Source organism: Sciurus vulgaris (genome assembly GCF_902686455.1).
Source record: "Sciurus vulgaris genome assembly, chromosome: 10".
Taxonomy (NCBI): domain Eukaryota; kingdom Metazoa; phylum Chordata; class Mammalia; order Rodentia; family Sciuridae; genus Sciurus; species Sciurus vulgaris.
The window spans coordinates 90,067,850-90,083,472 of NC_136470.1; the positions used below are offsets into that span (position 1 = coordinate 90,067,850).

General features: G+C 43.2%; 1 protein-coding gene across 2 annotated transcripts in view; it reads left to right on the forward strand.

The window, feature by feature from the left end:
• The first annotated feature begins 5,436 nt into the window (after positions 1-5,436).
• LOC306638000 (lysosome-associated membrane glycoprotein 3-like) overlaps positions 5,437-15,623 on the forward strand; it is a 35,015-nt gene continuing 24,828 nt past the window's right edge. The window contains exons 1-3 of one of the 2 annotated variants that reach the window (XM_079101026.1): positions 5,437-5,880; positions 12,681-13,384; positions 14,202-14,330. In XM_079101026.1, coding sequence (XP_078957152.1) covers positions 5,832-5,880; positions 12,681-13,384; positions 14,202-14,330 — 882 coding nt within the window. In that variant the 5' untranslated portion in view covers positions 5,437-5,831. The remainder of the gene's footprint in view (positions 5,881-12,680; positions 13,385-14,201; positions 14,331-15,623) is intronic. The other variant, XM_079101027.1, reaches the window with a different exon arrangement.

Consider the following 15,623-nt stretch of genomic DNA (forward strand, 5'->3'; position numbering starts at 1 on the left):
TCTTAGTTGAATACAAGAATCTTCAGGATGCTGACCACTTGCCTCAGGAAACACCACTTAGATGGTCTTAGACATGTTTAATCATTGAATAGCCAGCAGCTCACTACAGAAACTCAGCCCAAAGCGCGCTCAGTCTTTTGGGCCTGACTCCATACCCGATGTATGAGAATGTCCACACTTGATGGAGCTGGCAGGGGACAAAGGGTGCTATCTTCCCAGAAGGAGCCTCTCTGAAGATGTTATGCCACAGGTGGATGATCAGAAGAGTCTTTCCAATTCCAGGCATTGCTGGATGTCCTCAGGTGCTGCCCCCTGGTGCTCCAGGACTGTCCACTCTAATCTTCCACTCCAGCCTCCTTGTCAAAACCCACTGCCCTCTGCCAAAGTCCACTGCTGCTCTGCTGGGCTCCAGGAATCATAAAGCTCATGGTGGGGATAATTCTTGTGAAGCCATGCCAGGTATACAATAGATTTCCAGTGGACACTACCATCTCTACTCCAGGGCTGTCCACACTGCTCACTCAGGAAGTAGTTGTGAATCTTTAGACTTGTTAAAATGTGGGGAGATAAGGGGGGATAAAGTGTGTGTTCTGTGAATTAAAAGTGTGTTTTCTTCCTATTCGAGTAAACGGAAAGAAATCCAAAACCACTATATAAAACCCCTCAGGCCTCTTTCAGAGTTGTTCAAATCCCCCAGGCTTTATAATGTGGCTCATTAGAGGGACTTACATTTCAATGTGTCGGTGAGGGTGGGGATGCTGTGGCCACAGATTGTAATGGCCTGGCTGAAGCAGCTAGCCCTAGATCCATAAAATCTAGACGGTTTGGAGTCCATACGAAACACCAGTCATGCATTATGCAACGTTAGAGTTAGAAAGTTAAAGAGCCTCTATCCCAGCATTGCTATGGTATATCTTACAGAATATGCAGAAGTACTCAATGAGTTAATCCAACAACATGCTAGGCAGAAAAAAAGTTTTTAAAAAGCTAATAGTAAAAACATTTTAAAGTCCTACATATTTTATTCCTCTCTTGGTAGATGTCAATCAATAATTCAAGAATCTGAGAGCTATTACAGGAAGGAAGTCTACAACTTTTGTTAAACTCATCGTTTCCCAAACTTATTTGATCATGGAACCCCTTTTCTATTGTGAAATATAATATCCCATGTATATTAGTAAGGGGAAAGGCTAAGCTGTTATAGCAAATAGATACAATAAGATATGATGACGTAAAGAATATTTTCTGAGAAAGGTAAGGGGTGGGGGGATCTCGCCAGCGTGTGGAAAAAGGACAAATAACAGGAAGACCTAAAGCTAGACTGGAGCAGACACTGAGGAAACCTTTGAGCAAACAAGTGCATATACCAAACATATCACTTGAAGTGCACCCAGTGTATGTGGGTTAACCACAGCAACAACAAGCCCAAGGATCTGCAGGAAGGAAGACTATAAGAAATAGTAATCACAAAAGACTAAAAGCTCCCCCCTTCTTATTTCTTCTATCTTTAAAAAAGACAATGACTATTTAACTTAAAAATTATGAGAATAGAGCCGAAGAAATAGCTCCTCTTGCAGAGCACTCGCCTAGCATGCGCAAGGCCCGCGGTTTGAATCCCTGGTGCCTCAGAGGAAAAAAAAATCATGAGAATATGTTATAGTTTCTGACTTATAATCAATTAAAATGTATGAGAACAATAGAACAAAGGCTGGGAGGGAAGAAATTGAAGTATTGTGTAGCTCAAGTGCCAGCACTGCATAAAAATACATAAATAAATAAATAAAGGCATGTTGTCCATCTACAACTGCAAAAAATTTAAAACACACACACACACGCACACACCCAAGAGCTGATAATGAAAGATTAATGGAACTAAGAACAGATAAGGAGAAACTAATTACCAAGATGGTATAGTAAGCATTCTCATATCAATAATGACATAGTCTAAACATCTCAATTAAAAGAGAATGATTAATCGTAAAACTGGATATTAAAAAAAGTCCCTCTAAGCATAAAGATATAAATATACCAAAAGGATGGGAAAAGATATACCATGTTAATGTTAACCAAAAAAAAGCCAAATGACTATGTTAACATAAAACAGTCTCAGGACAAAGAATATGATTAAAAAAAAAAGCAACATTCATTTCAAAATGACCATCCCACCAAGAAAACCTATCAATGCTGAATGTTTATGTATTAACAATAGAGTCTCAGGACAAACAAATCAACAACAGAATTACAAGGAGAAATAGACATATTCACAATTATATTCAACTATTTCAGTTCCTCTCTTGCAAAAATTGATAAAACAAGTAGAAAGAAAATCAGTGATAATACAAATTATACTATTGACCAATTTAACCTAATTAAGATCAACAGAACATTGGATCCAATAACAGATTATACAGTCCTTCCCAAGTGCACACAAAACATTGACAAGGACAGCCCATTGTTATGGGATGAGCTGAGTCCTTCCCCTCCGCCACCAAATTCACATACGGAAGTCTTAACCTCAGTACCTCAGACTGTGGCTGTATTTGGAGAGAGGGTCTTCAAGACGTCACCAGGGTGGGCACTAAATCAATGTGGCTGGTGTCCTTATAAGCAGAGGAGATTAGAGCACAGGAATGCACAGAGAGATGACCATAGAAGACACAGAGGAGAGAGACCTTAAAGGAATCAACCCTGCTAATACCTTGACCTCAGACTTCTGGCCACCAGAATTATAAGAAAGTAAACTTCTGTTATCTAAGTCATTCAGCCTGTGGTATTTTGGTTCTGGAACTCCTCAAAATCTAATACAACCATAGTCTTGGTCAGAAAATGTATCTCCATAAATTTATAAAATTTAAATCCTGTAGGTCTAATTATAAAATTAACTTAGAAATCAGTAAAGAATGATATTTGGAAAATTCTCAGGTGTTTGGAAATGAACCTACACTATTTTAAATAACCATGAGCTGAGAATATCAGAAAGGAAATGAGAAAGTATTTCTAACTAAGTAAAAATGGAAAGAGATGAGAATTTGTGGGATCCAGGTATGGAAGTAATCTGAGGGGAGTTTATAGCACTACACGTTTATTAGAGAAGAAGAAAAATCTCAAACCAGTGATCTCAATTTCCATCTTCAAAAACAATTATAAGAAAAACAAACAAAATACAAATTAAGTAGAAGAAAATAATAAAGACCAAATGGAAATCAATGAAATAGAAAACAGAAGAACAATAGCAAAACTATATTTTGGTTTTTTGAGCACATGAATAAGATTGATAAACCTCTAGTTAGACTGACCAAAGAAAAGAGAGAAAATGCAAATGACCAATATTAGCAATAAAAGAGGTGACATCACTACATATGTTACAAATATAAGACTGATCAGGGAATACAATAGTTTTTTGCTAACAAAACAACTCAGTTAAAAGAAAAAAATCCTTTAAAATAATAAATCACTATTATTGTGCTATAATAAGAAATACATATTTTGTCTCTGCCCTCAGTTCCTCACAAAGCACTTAAACCCTTGTTGATAGGGTTGCTGGGAGAAATTGTTGTTCTAGTATTTGGACTTTGATCCCAGTTCCTGACACAAAGTTATTAAAACTTTGGTATTAGTTTCTTATAAAAAGGAGAACAGTTTTTAGAATTAGAAATATGCCTTCACAGTTCCCTGAAACCCAGCAAATATTTTGCTGTTTAATGGACGGTGTAGATGGTCTATAGCCTGGCTTCAAACCCTTCTGAAACACCAGCTATGACATCTTGTCTCTAATCAAAGGCAGAAGCCCTGAAAGAAAACAGGCCAAGACTCTGATCCTCCAAGCACCTGCTCAGGAGCCTGGTTCCAGACCTCCAGGAAATATCAGCTGAACCAATGTCTGAGCCTTCTGCTCTCAAAGCCACCCAGCCCTTACCCAATGCCAGGCCAACACTGGCTTACAAATGCGCCGTCCTCCTCCAAAGCCTTCGGGGAAGGTTGAACTCCTGTGTGTTTTCTTCAGTCTCTCCAATGTGGCACCACCTTGACCTTCCGATCATATTCCCACTGCTCCTCAGTACCCTGCAATACACTCCAGTCAAACCTGTCACCATTCCTGGGATTTTTCTCCCTGTGAATCAGCAGAAAGGACAAAGACATCAGGTCACTTAGGCCCTGAGTAAATTTTTAATCTGTTGTGTGATGTTGGGTAATTTAGTTCCCATATTAGTAAGACAGAGATTATTTAAATTTATCATGTAGAGTTGCCTTATGCATTACAGAATGTCAGGCACATAAAAAGAGTTCCTTATATGGAAAATTTTTATTATCATTATTGTTACTGCTCTTCTCCAATTATTCAGATCCTCTATGACCTCAAAGCTTTTCCAAGGTCCAGACACCATAAAACCACCTCTGGCTGTTCAATTCTTTATCTAGTGTGGCCCTTGGAAACAACTGATCAGTCACACTGAGGCCACTGTATATCAGTAAATGTTTCTCAACTAGGCAGTACACAATTGGAAAGCGGATAGCATATCCTAGTCTAGAACACCTCTTAAAATCCTAGCTTCTCAATCCTGGATGCATAGCCCAGCTTCTTCATTCACTACCTACGTGACTCTGGACAAGTCCCTTGACCTCTCTGTGTTCAACTTCCCCATCGGCAAAATGGGAAGGCAATTATAAAAACTGCCCATACTGAGTGACCATGGGGCTTAAATGGAATAAGGACAGTACACAACATACAGCATCTACTTAACTATTGTCCATTGAATGAATTGACTCAAATATCAGAAAGCAGGTAGTTGCTGAAATTTAGGTTGACGGGCACAAGTTAACTGTCACCTTCTACCATAAAAATGCCATTTTGAAACACACCGTAAGCTTTGGCAAGTTTGCTTAATTAGGGTGTTTGGAGCAACATAGTCAAATAGTTGTAGCTTAAAATTGTTTTTCAGAAAATGGTTTCAGACTGGACTAAAAGCCATAGACCTCCCGATCAGAAGGGTACCTAATACGCCGTCTCACTCAGACTCACAGCCCTGAGACAGACCATCACTGTTTTGTCCAAATTACTAGAGAAAGGAGAAAAGCTGTAAAAAGGTTGCCTTTCAAAGATATTGGGTGTTTTCTGTGTTCCAGGAATTTAGGGTTTGTAAAACCACTTGGGCGTAGGCATTACCATTCTGGTCATACAGCAGAAGAAACCAAGACTCAGACAGTTACCCAGGGTCATTCAGCTGAAGAGTTTGCAGGCTAAGGTTCAAGCTCCTTCTGCTTCCTATACTCCCAGATCCCACAGCGAGGCATTCCTGGGTATCAAGAGTTGCCGCTCAGATCACAGGAACAGACTGCTCCTGCCACTAAGTTTCCTGCTCAGCCTCGATTCAGTTACTGGTTTTCTCTCAACTGACAAGGATCTCAGGGTTTTTAGAAATGTACCTAAGCCATCGGAGAAAGAGGAAACCCAAGTTGCCAGAGAACCCCCACCTCCTATGGACAAATGATCCGACATCCTTCACCTTGGCCAGCCCCCACCTACATCCCCAGCCCTCACGCAGGCTCCAGGCAGAGAGGAAGGCGCCTGCTCTCCACAAAGGGCACTTGTGGTTTCCCTCTTTGCGCAGCACGCCACTTGGGCGGGCCTTTTAGCTCCTTCTCTTATTGTAAGTGACTTTGGTTTCTCTGCCACAAGCAAATGAGGGGCAAGAAGCTGAGACTTCCTAGGTGTTCCAGGGACTTGCCCTGGAATTAGCCCTGTGCCAGCAGCTCAGACATCCCAGTTGTGCCCAGTCCAGCACAGAACAGCGGAGCCTTCTCGGTCCCAGGCTCGCCCTCACTGGCCAGCCATGCCCCAGCAACTCTCTGCAGTGGTGGTGCTCTTCATGTCGCTGACTGGTGAGTGACACACCACTTTCCGTGGTGGCCCTTGCATATCTGTTTTTTTTTTTTTTTTTTTAAACTAAATTCATTCTGATGCCTCTGACCAAGGAGAGGCAGGATAGTCTGTAGACATGGCTTCTGCTTATGGGTGTTTAGATGAAAGACATCTCCAACCTTCACTTTTTCCAAGGTTTTTCACACCTTGGACAGGTTTCTGGGCATTAGGCAGATTAGACGTCAACACCAGAACACAGTGACTCTGTATCTGGCTTGTATATGGGTTGTGGGCAGCTTATCAGGGGCCTCTATAGAAATCACTTAGATTCAGGAGATGAGAACTGAGCCAGGGCTCAGAAACGGGTCTCTCACCTTGTTATCTGGATAAAGAAGTCTCGTCTTGCTTTTCCTGTTTTTCTTAAATGGCAGTGTCTTTATATTATGTAAACAGTGAGCTGTCAAGATGCATCTCCTGTGGTCTGACCAATCACACCACTTAAGAAAGGCATAAACCCGGGTGTCAAAGTTTTCTAAAAAATATACTATCATTGCACTTTGGTTCAGAGAGGACATCTGCGATGCCGAGCGTGTAATTATTATTTGATGTCCTGAGTCCCTGCTTTCACCAGAGCCTCTTCTCCCCAGGACATGGAGTCCTCTTGGGTGCTGTGGTTCTGTTCGTGTTATCAAGTTTGCCAGTTAATTCCCAATTCCCACGAGATCACCGAATGGAGCATGAGAGAGAACTAGCTCTGCCTACACTGTCCTGCTGACACTCTCAAGTGAGAAACACAGTGGCCCCTGGTGTGCCATGAATGTCACAAATGTCGTCAAATTGTGGGAGGGTCATCCAGCTGCCCTGATCCAGGCTGCTTTTCTTTGTGCCATGCTTTGAGAATTATACTTTCGTGTTCTTTAGGATACAGAAAAAAATCACTTGGACTGGGGTGTAGCTGAGTGGTAGAGCTCACACCTAGCATGGGTGAGGCCTTGGGTTCCATCCCCATTGCCATGGATAGGAAGAAAGGAAGAAAGAGAAAAAGAAAAAAAAAAAATCGCCACAGGCTAATACAAAAGCAAACACGCTCTGCCCGCCCTTGCAGTGACTGACAGACTGGCACACAATGACTGTGGCCAAATGCCAGTGGCAAGTGGAGGGGAAGCGCCCTCCTCTCTGAGCTGTAATTCTCAGTGTGAGACTTTTCCTCAGGGGTGAGCCAGGAGTTGCACTTTGCCATGGCAGAAATCAGTGCCCCGGGGAGCACTGATTTACCAGCAGGGAGGCCTCATTTCTATAACCAGAACTTTCAGCTGTCTAGTTTCTTCACTGAAAAATGGGGAAAATAGTATCTTCTCCCAGGGGTGCTAGGAAGACAACATCGGAGTGTCTGTAGAACAACTGTGTAAGTGCTTTGCTTGGCTGGGCCGATCCCCTTCCTGTATTTTTCTCTCATGTCTTCTCTCCAGTCAACAACCTTGTAAGGATTGAAGAACCATTTTGCTTATCAGACAGCAGAGGCACAAAGTGGTTAAAAAAGTTTTGCTAATGGTCACAAAGCACAGAGTTGAGCTTTGAACCAGAGCCATGCCCATAGCAGATAAGCTGAGGGTTTTACACGTGCATCTACTTGCCTATATTAATTCATTTAGTCTTGTCAAGAACTCTGAAAAGTAGGTGCTGGCCTCTTCCCTGGTTTACAGATGAGGGTTCTGAGATAGAGACAGGCTAAGGAATTGTTCATGGCCTCCCCTTAGCAAGTGGCAGCCCTGAAATTGGCATTCATGAAGTCTGACTTTGGAATTCATGCCCTGAACGACTGCACTGCTCAACCCTGAGTGCAGAGGCTCAAGAGATACTTGTTGCCAGGCTTGGTGGTGCATGTCTAGTATCCCAGGGGCTTGGGAGACTGAGGCAGGAGGATAACAAGTTCAAAGCCAGCCTCAGCAACGTATAGACACCTGCTTCAAAATTAAAAATAAAAAGATCTGGGGATGTGGCTCAGTGGCTAAGCCCCTTTGGGTTAAATCCCTGGTTCGAAGAATAAAAAAACCCTCAAAACTTGTTGAATTAGAGATTAGCAAAAACTATTAGACATTTTGCTAAGAGAGACATAGCTCCTAGGTAAAACAGATGAGTAATTTTTATCTACAATCTTCTTTTCCCTGGTCTTAAATTCCTACTTCAGAAAATGAAAAGATTTAAATTTGTCTCTGTCAAGTTTAGGTTCCATTGTATAAAACCAACAAGCCCCAAATGACAGAGGATTAAACAAGATAGATTTTTGTGTGTTACTCTCTCCTGGGAAAACCAATTCAGAGGAATTGGAACCCGTTCTAGCATAGGAACATGTCTTCTGGTTCCCACCATCCCGTCTGACTTCCACCTTCAAGGTCTCCTCACGGTTCTAGATGTCTGCTGGAGCTCCAGCCAGCACATACAAGTTACAGGCTTGTTGAAGGGGGAAACAGACGGGCCACAGAGAGGGAGGCCACCCAGGTGACTGAGCTCCCTTCAACCAGCCTTCCCAGAGGCCCACATGACCCTATTGCTTCTACTGCTTTGGCTAACACTTAATCATGTTCCCGTGCAGAAGGGAGAGTTGGATGAAGGGCTCTTTACTCCAGGAAACAAGTGTTCAGATTAAACTTAGCATTCTGTCGCTAAGGAACAGGGGAAGACAAGATTTTGGAGTAGTCCGCCTGCAGTCTCCACCCTTCTGTTCTAGGGTATGACGTCTCTGCTACAGCTGCCCTAGGAAGTACCAAGCAAGGTGCTGGAGTCAGGAGCTAAAATCTGGTTCCCTACACCTGGACTTGGGATCAGGGCTTCAGTTACCCCTTGACTCTGCTTCTCAAAGGCCTGCAGACAAAATGTGTTCTCCAAGAGCAGCCCAGCCTGCTCCTGCTGAGTCCCCCTCCTCCCCTCCCCAGGCCCTTTCTGTCCTCCAAGCATCCCAGGCCTTCGAAGCCTCTTGGCACTGCATCTCCTCCTCCTGTCTGGAGTACCATCTATCTCGTCTGCCCAGAGAATTTCTCCTTTCATTGGATGCTCCACCCTAGACTCCCATGGCACCTTGGCACCACACTTCCCTGGCACCCTGGGGCTGTTTCAACAATGACATTTGTCACACCGAGGAGTGTGGACTATTTGTATCTGCCTCACAATGTTTTGAACCTACAAAAACAAAGACTTAGCCCCAGTGCTGGGCATGGAGCCTACCTCAGAGGAGGCCTCTACATACCTGTTGAGTTGAGTGTGGCAGGAAACCAACCAAAGTCTGTCTAGAAAGGGTCTGTCGGGGAAAAAACCTAGAGAAGTGGTCATCCTGTGTGGCCACTAACTTTCCCAGGAACTAGGTAATGACTCAGCTCTCAGCTCTTACTGCTGGTTGTAGAGGAACCAAAACCTTCTCACACCTCTTCCTGCTAACAGTCACTTAGAAAAAGTCAGAGCGATGGATTGAGACCCTGGCGTATTAGTTTGCTGAGTCCCCTGAATCCTGGATAGCAAATTCTGGGGTAGGGGTGGAGGTGGGGGTTGGCAGATGAGCATATGAACTCCAGCACTATGTTCTTTTGAACAGAGGTAAGGTCAAGACAGATTCTGAGCTATGCCCTGCCCTCCATTCTGCCCCCTGCCCTCTTTGTGGGCAGGCAGAGCAGTGACCTTGACCTTACCAAATCTCTAAGGGTCAAAGTTCCCATTTAAAAAAGTATGCCCACTTTTACAGAGGTTGGATATAAATGTGGTCATGTACATAGATTTTGTAAAACAGAGTATTATGTCCCAGATTCATTGAGTACCTCACAAACACATGAACTTTCTGGGACATGTTACAATGCACAGTATAACAGTATATCTACTCCCTATCTAATCATCTGCTCCCTGTTTATACCCCGTACCCTCAGGAGTGAGGGAAAGGAAGACAGGGTCAGAGAGGAGGAGGAGAAGAGGAGCATGAGAACCCTATTTCCTGCATGGGTTCAATAACACACCTGTGAACATGGCACTTTGGGGTCAACCACAGGCCTAGTCAGCCTTCTTTCATTTCTCTTAGCAAACAGAAAAAACACCTGAGACAACCAACTTATAAAGAGTAAAGGTTTATTTCAGCTCATGGTTACAGATGTTTCAGTCCTTGATCCATTGGTGGTGTTGCTCTGGGCCTGTAGTGAGGTAGCACATCATGGCAGAAGCACAAAACAAAGTAACACTGCTTGCCTCACGGCCAGAAAGCAAAAGGAAAAAAGGGAAAGAGACTGGGGTCTCACAATGACACTTAAGGGCATGGTTCCAAAGACCTGAAGACCTTTCACTAGGCCCTGCCTCCTAAAGTTTTTACCACCATTTCAGCATGTAAACTTCTGAAGGTTTCACCCCAAGGACCACCATTATGAGAGGTTGGTGAACTGGGGTCACCACAAGGCACCCTCCTATTCCTCTCTCCTGTACTTTTGTCTCTTCTTCCCCCAGTTGTCCCAGCCTCATACATCCTACCTTCACACTTTCCCAAATCCAAAGACAGGCTTTGATTCAGATGTACAAGAACTTGAGTCTGACCTCCAACACTGGCAAATTGTATAATCACAGTCAAGTTGATGAAATTTTCTAACCCAAGTTTCCTCATTTAAAAAATGAAGAAACATAGTTTCTGCCAGAGGGTTTTTGAGAAGAGTAGATCTGAGGCCTCCATGTAGTCAATGTCCAGTAACTTGGTAATTTTATTGTTATTTATTAATAAGGGGGAAATAACCACTTAGAAATGTATTTAATGGAAGAAGGAGATTAAAAAGGTGTTGATGGATTATTTTTATTAGATATGATCCTTAGGACTTTATAAATACCAATGTAGAACCTTCTCCTTTCCCTTTTCACATGTTTTCCTAAGTCTCAGCCCAGCACCGGCAACAATGACTCCAATGATGTTTGAATAAATACAATGAAACCACCGAATTGGAGGACAGAACAGTCTCCCCGGGTGCCTGATCAGACTCCCAAGGGCATTTATTTTTTATTTTTTATTTTTTTAGTTGTCAATGGACCTTTATTTTATTTACTTATTTATTTATATGCAGTGCTGAGAATCAAACCCAGTGCCTCACACATGCTAGGAAAATGCTCTACCACTAAGCTACAACCCCAGCCCCAAGGGCATTTTTTTAAACCAGGGATTAAACCAGGAGCACTTAACCACTGAGCCACATCCCCATTCCCTGCCCCCACCCTCACTTTCTCCTTAGAGACAGGATCTCACTAAGTTGCTCAGGGCCTCAACAAGTTGCTGAGGCTGGCTTTGAACCTGCAGTCCTCCTGCCTCAACCTCCCGAGTCGCTGGGATTTACAGGCATATTCCACTGTGCTTGACTCCCAAGGGCATTTTGCATCTGTGTTTTGCACACTTTTCTGGATTGTTATATGACCAGGAGGAGGCAAGGATAGAACCACGCTAGTTGAAAGAAAGCCAGATGTCTTTCATCCTTAAGGGACATCCCCAGAGAGAACTGTGACTACAGTAGACACCATGTTTGTTCTCAGTAGTCTTGAAGGTTTTCCCTAAAACCAACTCACTTGAGCCTTATGATGCCCCTGTGCATACAAGGTTATCATCCCCATTTACCCATTTGACTATTTATTCATCCAGCTCAGACTTACCAAACACTTTCTGTGCACAAGTACTGGTGGTGAAATTTTACGCGTAAGTTCCCACCATTAGTGACTTGCAGTCTAATGAGAGATGCACAAAAAATATGGTTTTTTCGGGGTTGAAATTCTGCTGGTACCCACTGGCCAGGTTGATCACTAGTCTTAACTCCAATACCACCTCTGGAAATAATTACAAGTTGCAATTAGTGCAGTGAAAATAATGAATAAAACACGGAGATGGAGAATCATGGGGGTTGGGACCTATTCTCCATAAGGAGGACAGGGAAGACTATCTGAGGAGCTGATATAAAGGACAGGCCTCTTGAAGAGTCAGAGCAATAACACCTTAATTTTTTTTCTTGGCTGACAAAGACTGGGCCACACAAAAGGTTAAGAAAATGACAGGAATTTGTCTATATTTTGAAAAATTATGAGTGGCAAGATAAAAGGTGAAATGGATATTGTGAAGAAATGAGTCTCCCATCATTAGGGGCAATTAAACATAGATCAGATGACCATGGAGCAAAGATTCATATGTATAATTCATGCATCAGATTAGAGTTTGAACTAAATGACATTTAAATTCCCTTTCAAGCCTGAGATTATATGATTTTATGAAAACTATAAAACTCTGTGTCTGTTTGTCACCAAGATTCATACTGCCTGGGTTCCACCAGGACATCACAGCAGCAGTTTACCTACCAGCACTATTTGATGTCAACTGTCTGGTTTTACATTTAAAGATGGGAAATGGAGAGGCACTCACACCTAAGGCTCGAGCTGAGCATGATCACTTTAGTGTACGTTAGTGCCACTTCCTATGTAGACAAAGAGGCTTCATGCAGAAGAATGTCTGCTGTGCAGTCATAACCCTGTAAAACATTTCATGGTTATAGTTTGTAAATTCCCCCAAAATCTAAAAGTGTATGTTATCTTTTTAAAATCACTTTTAGTTGTAAATGGACACAATATCTTTTTATGTATTTATTTTTATGTGGTGCTGAGGATTGAACCCAGTGCCTCACACGTGTGAGACAAGCACTCTACCACTGAACAACAGCACCAGCCCCTGCCCTGTGTTGTCTTTTTTCTTATGAACAAACATTAAGATGGGAATGGGAGAGGAAACTTGTAAGCAATTGATGTTTTGACACTTTTGCTTCCTGATTTGCAGTTATCTTGCATGATGGCCATCAAATGAGAGCAAAAGCATTTCCAGAAAACAGACACCATCTTCAGTCCACCGTGGTGGCAACAGGACAGGCCACAGCAAAGCCAACAAACCCAGGGCCTCACAAAGCTGTGGCAGCAAGATGGATGGATGGTCACATCTCCCTGCCAACAGCTGTCCAAACCTCCAACTCTGAGAACCTGAGAAACACAACAATGAAAACTCCAACTGCTACTCTAGTAACGACAAAAAGTGACCCCTCTGCCAGCCCAGTGACCCTCACCCTGGCCACACCCAACAAGTCACATCCAGTTACAGAAGCCACCATCAGTCCCACCTCGGCTCATTCACCATCATCCATCAGACCACCAGCCTCTACAGCCGGAACCAGTCTATCCACTGTCAGCCACACAACTGGGAAAACCATCCAACCCAGTGAACAGACCTCCCTCCCCAAAACTTTGTCTATGGCACCACACAAAAGCACAACCAGTCAGAAGCCTAGTCCACCCACCTATGCCCCAGGTACATCCACGGGGTCACACAATGTCACCCAAACAATCCCACCTGCCACCATAGTTCCCGGGCCCACCCTTGCACCTCAGCCAGCGCCAGCCAAGACCGGAACTTACCAAGTTCTCAACGGAAGCAGGCTCTGTATCAAAGCAGAGATGGGGATACAGCTGATTGTTCAAGAAAAGGAGTCGGTAAGTTGGGGGTCACAGGACTGTAATGGCACCTTTAAAAATCTGTGAGTGGAATTTGTCTTACTAGGAATGCATAATCTCCTGCATTCAGTCCTTAAATGAAATACATAGCCATGAGCTCATCTTTATCCAAGGTGCTCCTTTAAAAGGCAAATATCTTTTGGAGAAACACAAAAATAGAAAGGAAGGCGCACAATGAGAATTTCAATATGCACACCCTGACTTCTGGCTAACTCTGCAAGGAGGGGTGAGTGGGCTGCCAGCCACACCCCTCCACATGACTTCCCCTCAATCCCTTATCTGAGAAATGAGAAATTTGAATCAGACATTCTCTGTGGTTCCAGCCACCATAATATTAATATGAAAATCCAGGTTAACAAGAAGATTGGGGAAAGGGATCAAAATTAATTGATTTATAAAGAAATCACCATAAAATCAAACTTTCCATTTTTGTATAGTTTTCATGTTTTTAAAGAAAACTTCCACACTCAGATTTTCATCTGAGGTAGGAGTACCCCAGAGCACAAACTCTTCTTCATAGCATCTCTCAACACACTTAGTTGAACAAAATTTAAATTCCACCCAGCTTTTCGAGAATATTCCTACCACCAGCCACCTGTCAAGGAGCTCCTGTCATGGGCAAACGCCTTCTTGAAGAAGGCTTTGGAGCATGAGTTTGGAAGCGAGAGGATGTCATCCATCGAAGGACTTCCCAGTTCTCAAGCCCACTTAGTTCACTTACTAGTCTATGCTTCTGAGTCCCTTGCTCGAATTTTCTTCTACCTCTCATTGAGCTGATCTTTCTTATTCGGTTTAGGTTTTTTCACCTCAGAGATACTTCAGTATTGACCCCAATGCAACCCAAGCCTCTGGGAACTGTGGCTCCCGAAAATCCAGCCTTCTCTTGAATTTCAAGGGCGGATCTGTGAATCTAACGTTTACCAAGGTGAGGTATGGGGTCCTTCACACCAGCTGGCCCCAGTGTGACTTTGCCTGTCCCTCCCCCTGCCCCTTTCTGGGGCCCTGGTGATGCAATGCTTTACCTCTGTCCAAGGCCCAGCAGAAAGAGACCTCAGAGGCTTTTGAGATCTTTGCTGATAAGAATGAGGGGCATGGGAATGGAGAAGAGGGAAGTGTCGACATCTTGTGTTTGCCTTCATCCCCCTTCAGCCTCCTCTGTGCAGGCCAAGAAGAATTTTAATGCCTCTCAGGGGAGGCTTGGGGAACCTAGCCTCCAGTGCCCTTTGCAAACCACTAAAGGAGGAAGTCGTACAGATGAGTAGATCTATAAAAATTCCCAGTGGACACCAGATCAACAGGATTATCCTAAGACCAAAACCAAATGTCACAATGGGTTCTTTCCAACCACAAGAAGGTAAAATTCCAGGACTAACCAGGCTCTGGGTTTTCCAGACCATATTCAGGAAGGGGTAGGCAATAGCATAGAGTGGACAGGGCATGGGTGTTGAGGTCAAGAGGGTCAGCTACCAATTTGTCACTTACTCTTCTGACACTGGATAGGCACTTTAACCTGACTAAGCTTTTATTTTATTATTTGAAAAAGGTGGGAGGAAGGAATTAGTGATCTGTCACAGCTCACAGTAAGTGGCAGATGCTTGATAGCCAGCAGCTATAACAGCAGTGAGTTAAATAGGCAAATGTCCTGGGAACCAGAAAATCCTATCATCCTACTCTCCAGGGAGAGATTTTCCCCAAAATCTCTTTCAAATAAGCCAAATAAGAGCTCAGCTCAGGCCACTTGGGGCCTGCTTCTTCCTCTGTAAAATGGAAATAATTAGACCCACCTGGTAGGACCCTTGCAAGGATTAGTTATGTGTGTAAACTTTTCAGCACAGATCTTGGCACATAACAATTGTCAAATGACAAAATTATAAGAAATCTAGTTTAAAGATCTGAGAGACCTCTCATTTGTGACTCTGGATTGGCCAACACCTCATTTTATCAGATAGAATGAGGGTTCTGATGAATTGAGCAGAGGAGATTGACTGTATAGACAGAAAAATGGTGAGGAAAGCAGAAACAGAACAACATGCAAATCAGTTATTTCAAAGTCACTTTTCTTATAAAGGCTACAGTAGAGGGGACTTCCTCATTGTGCCGGTCAAAACTAGCTTGTGTGAGTATTTGGCTACTATCTCTTTCTCTCTCTCCTGATTTCTGGAAAGGTCAGATAAAACTTTGGTTTGGGCTTGGTGACCCGAAACTTCACCATGAGTAA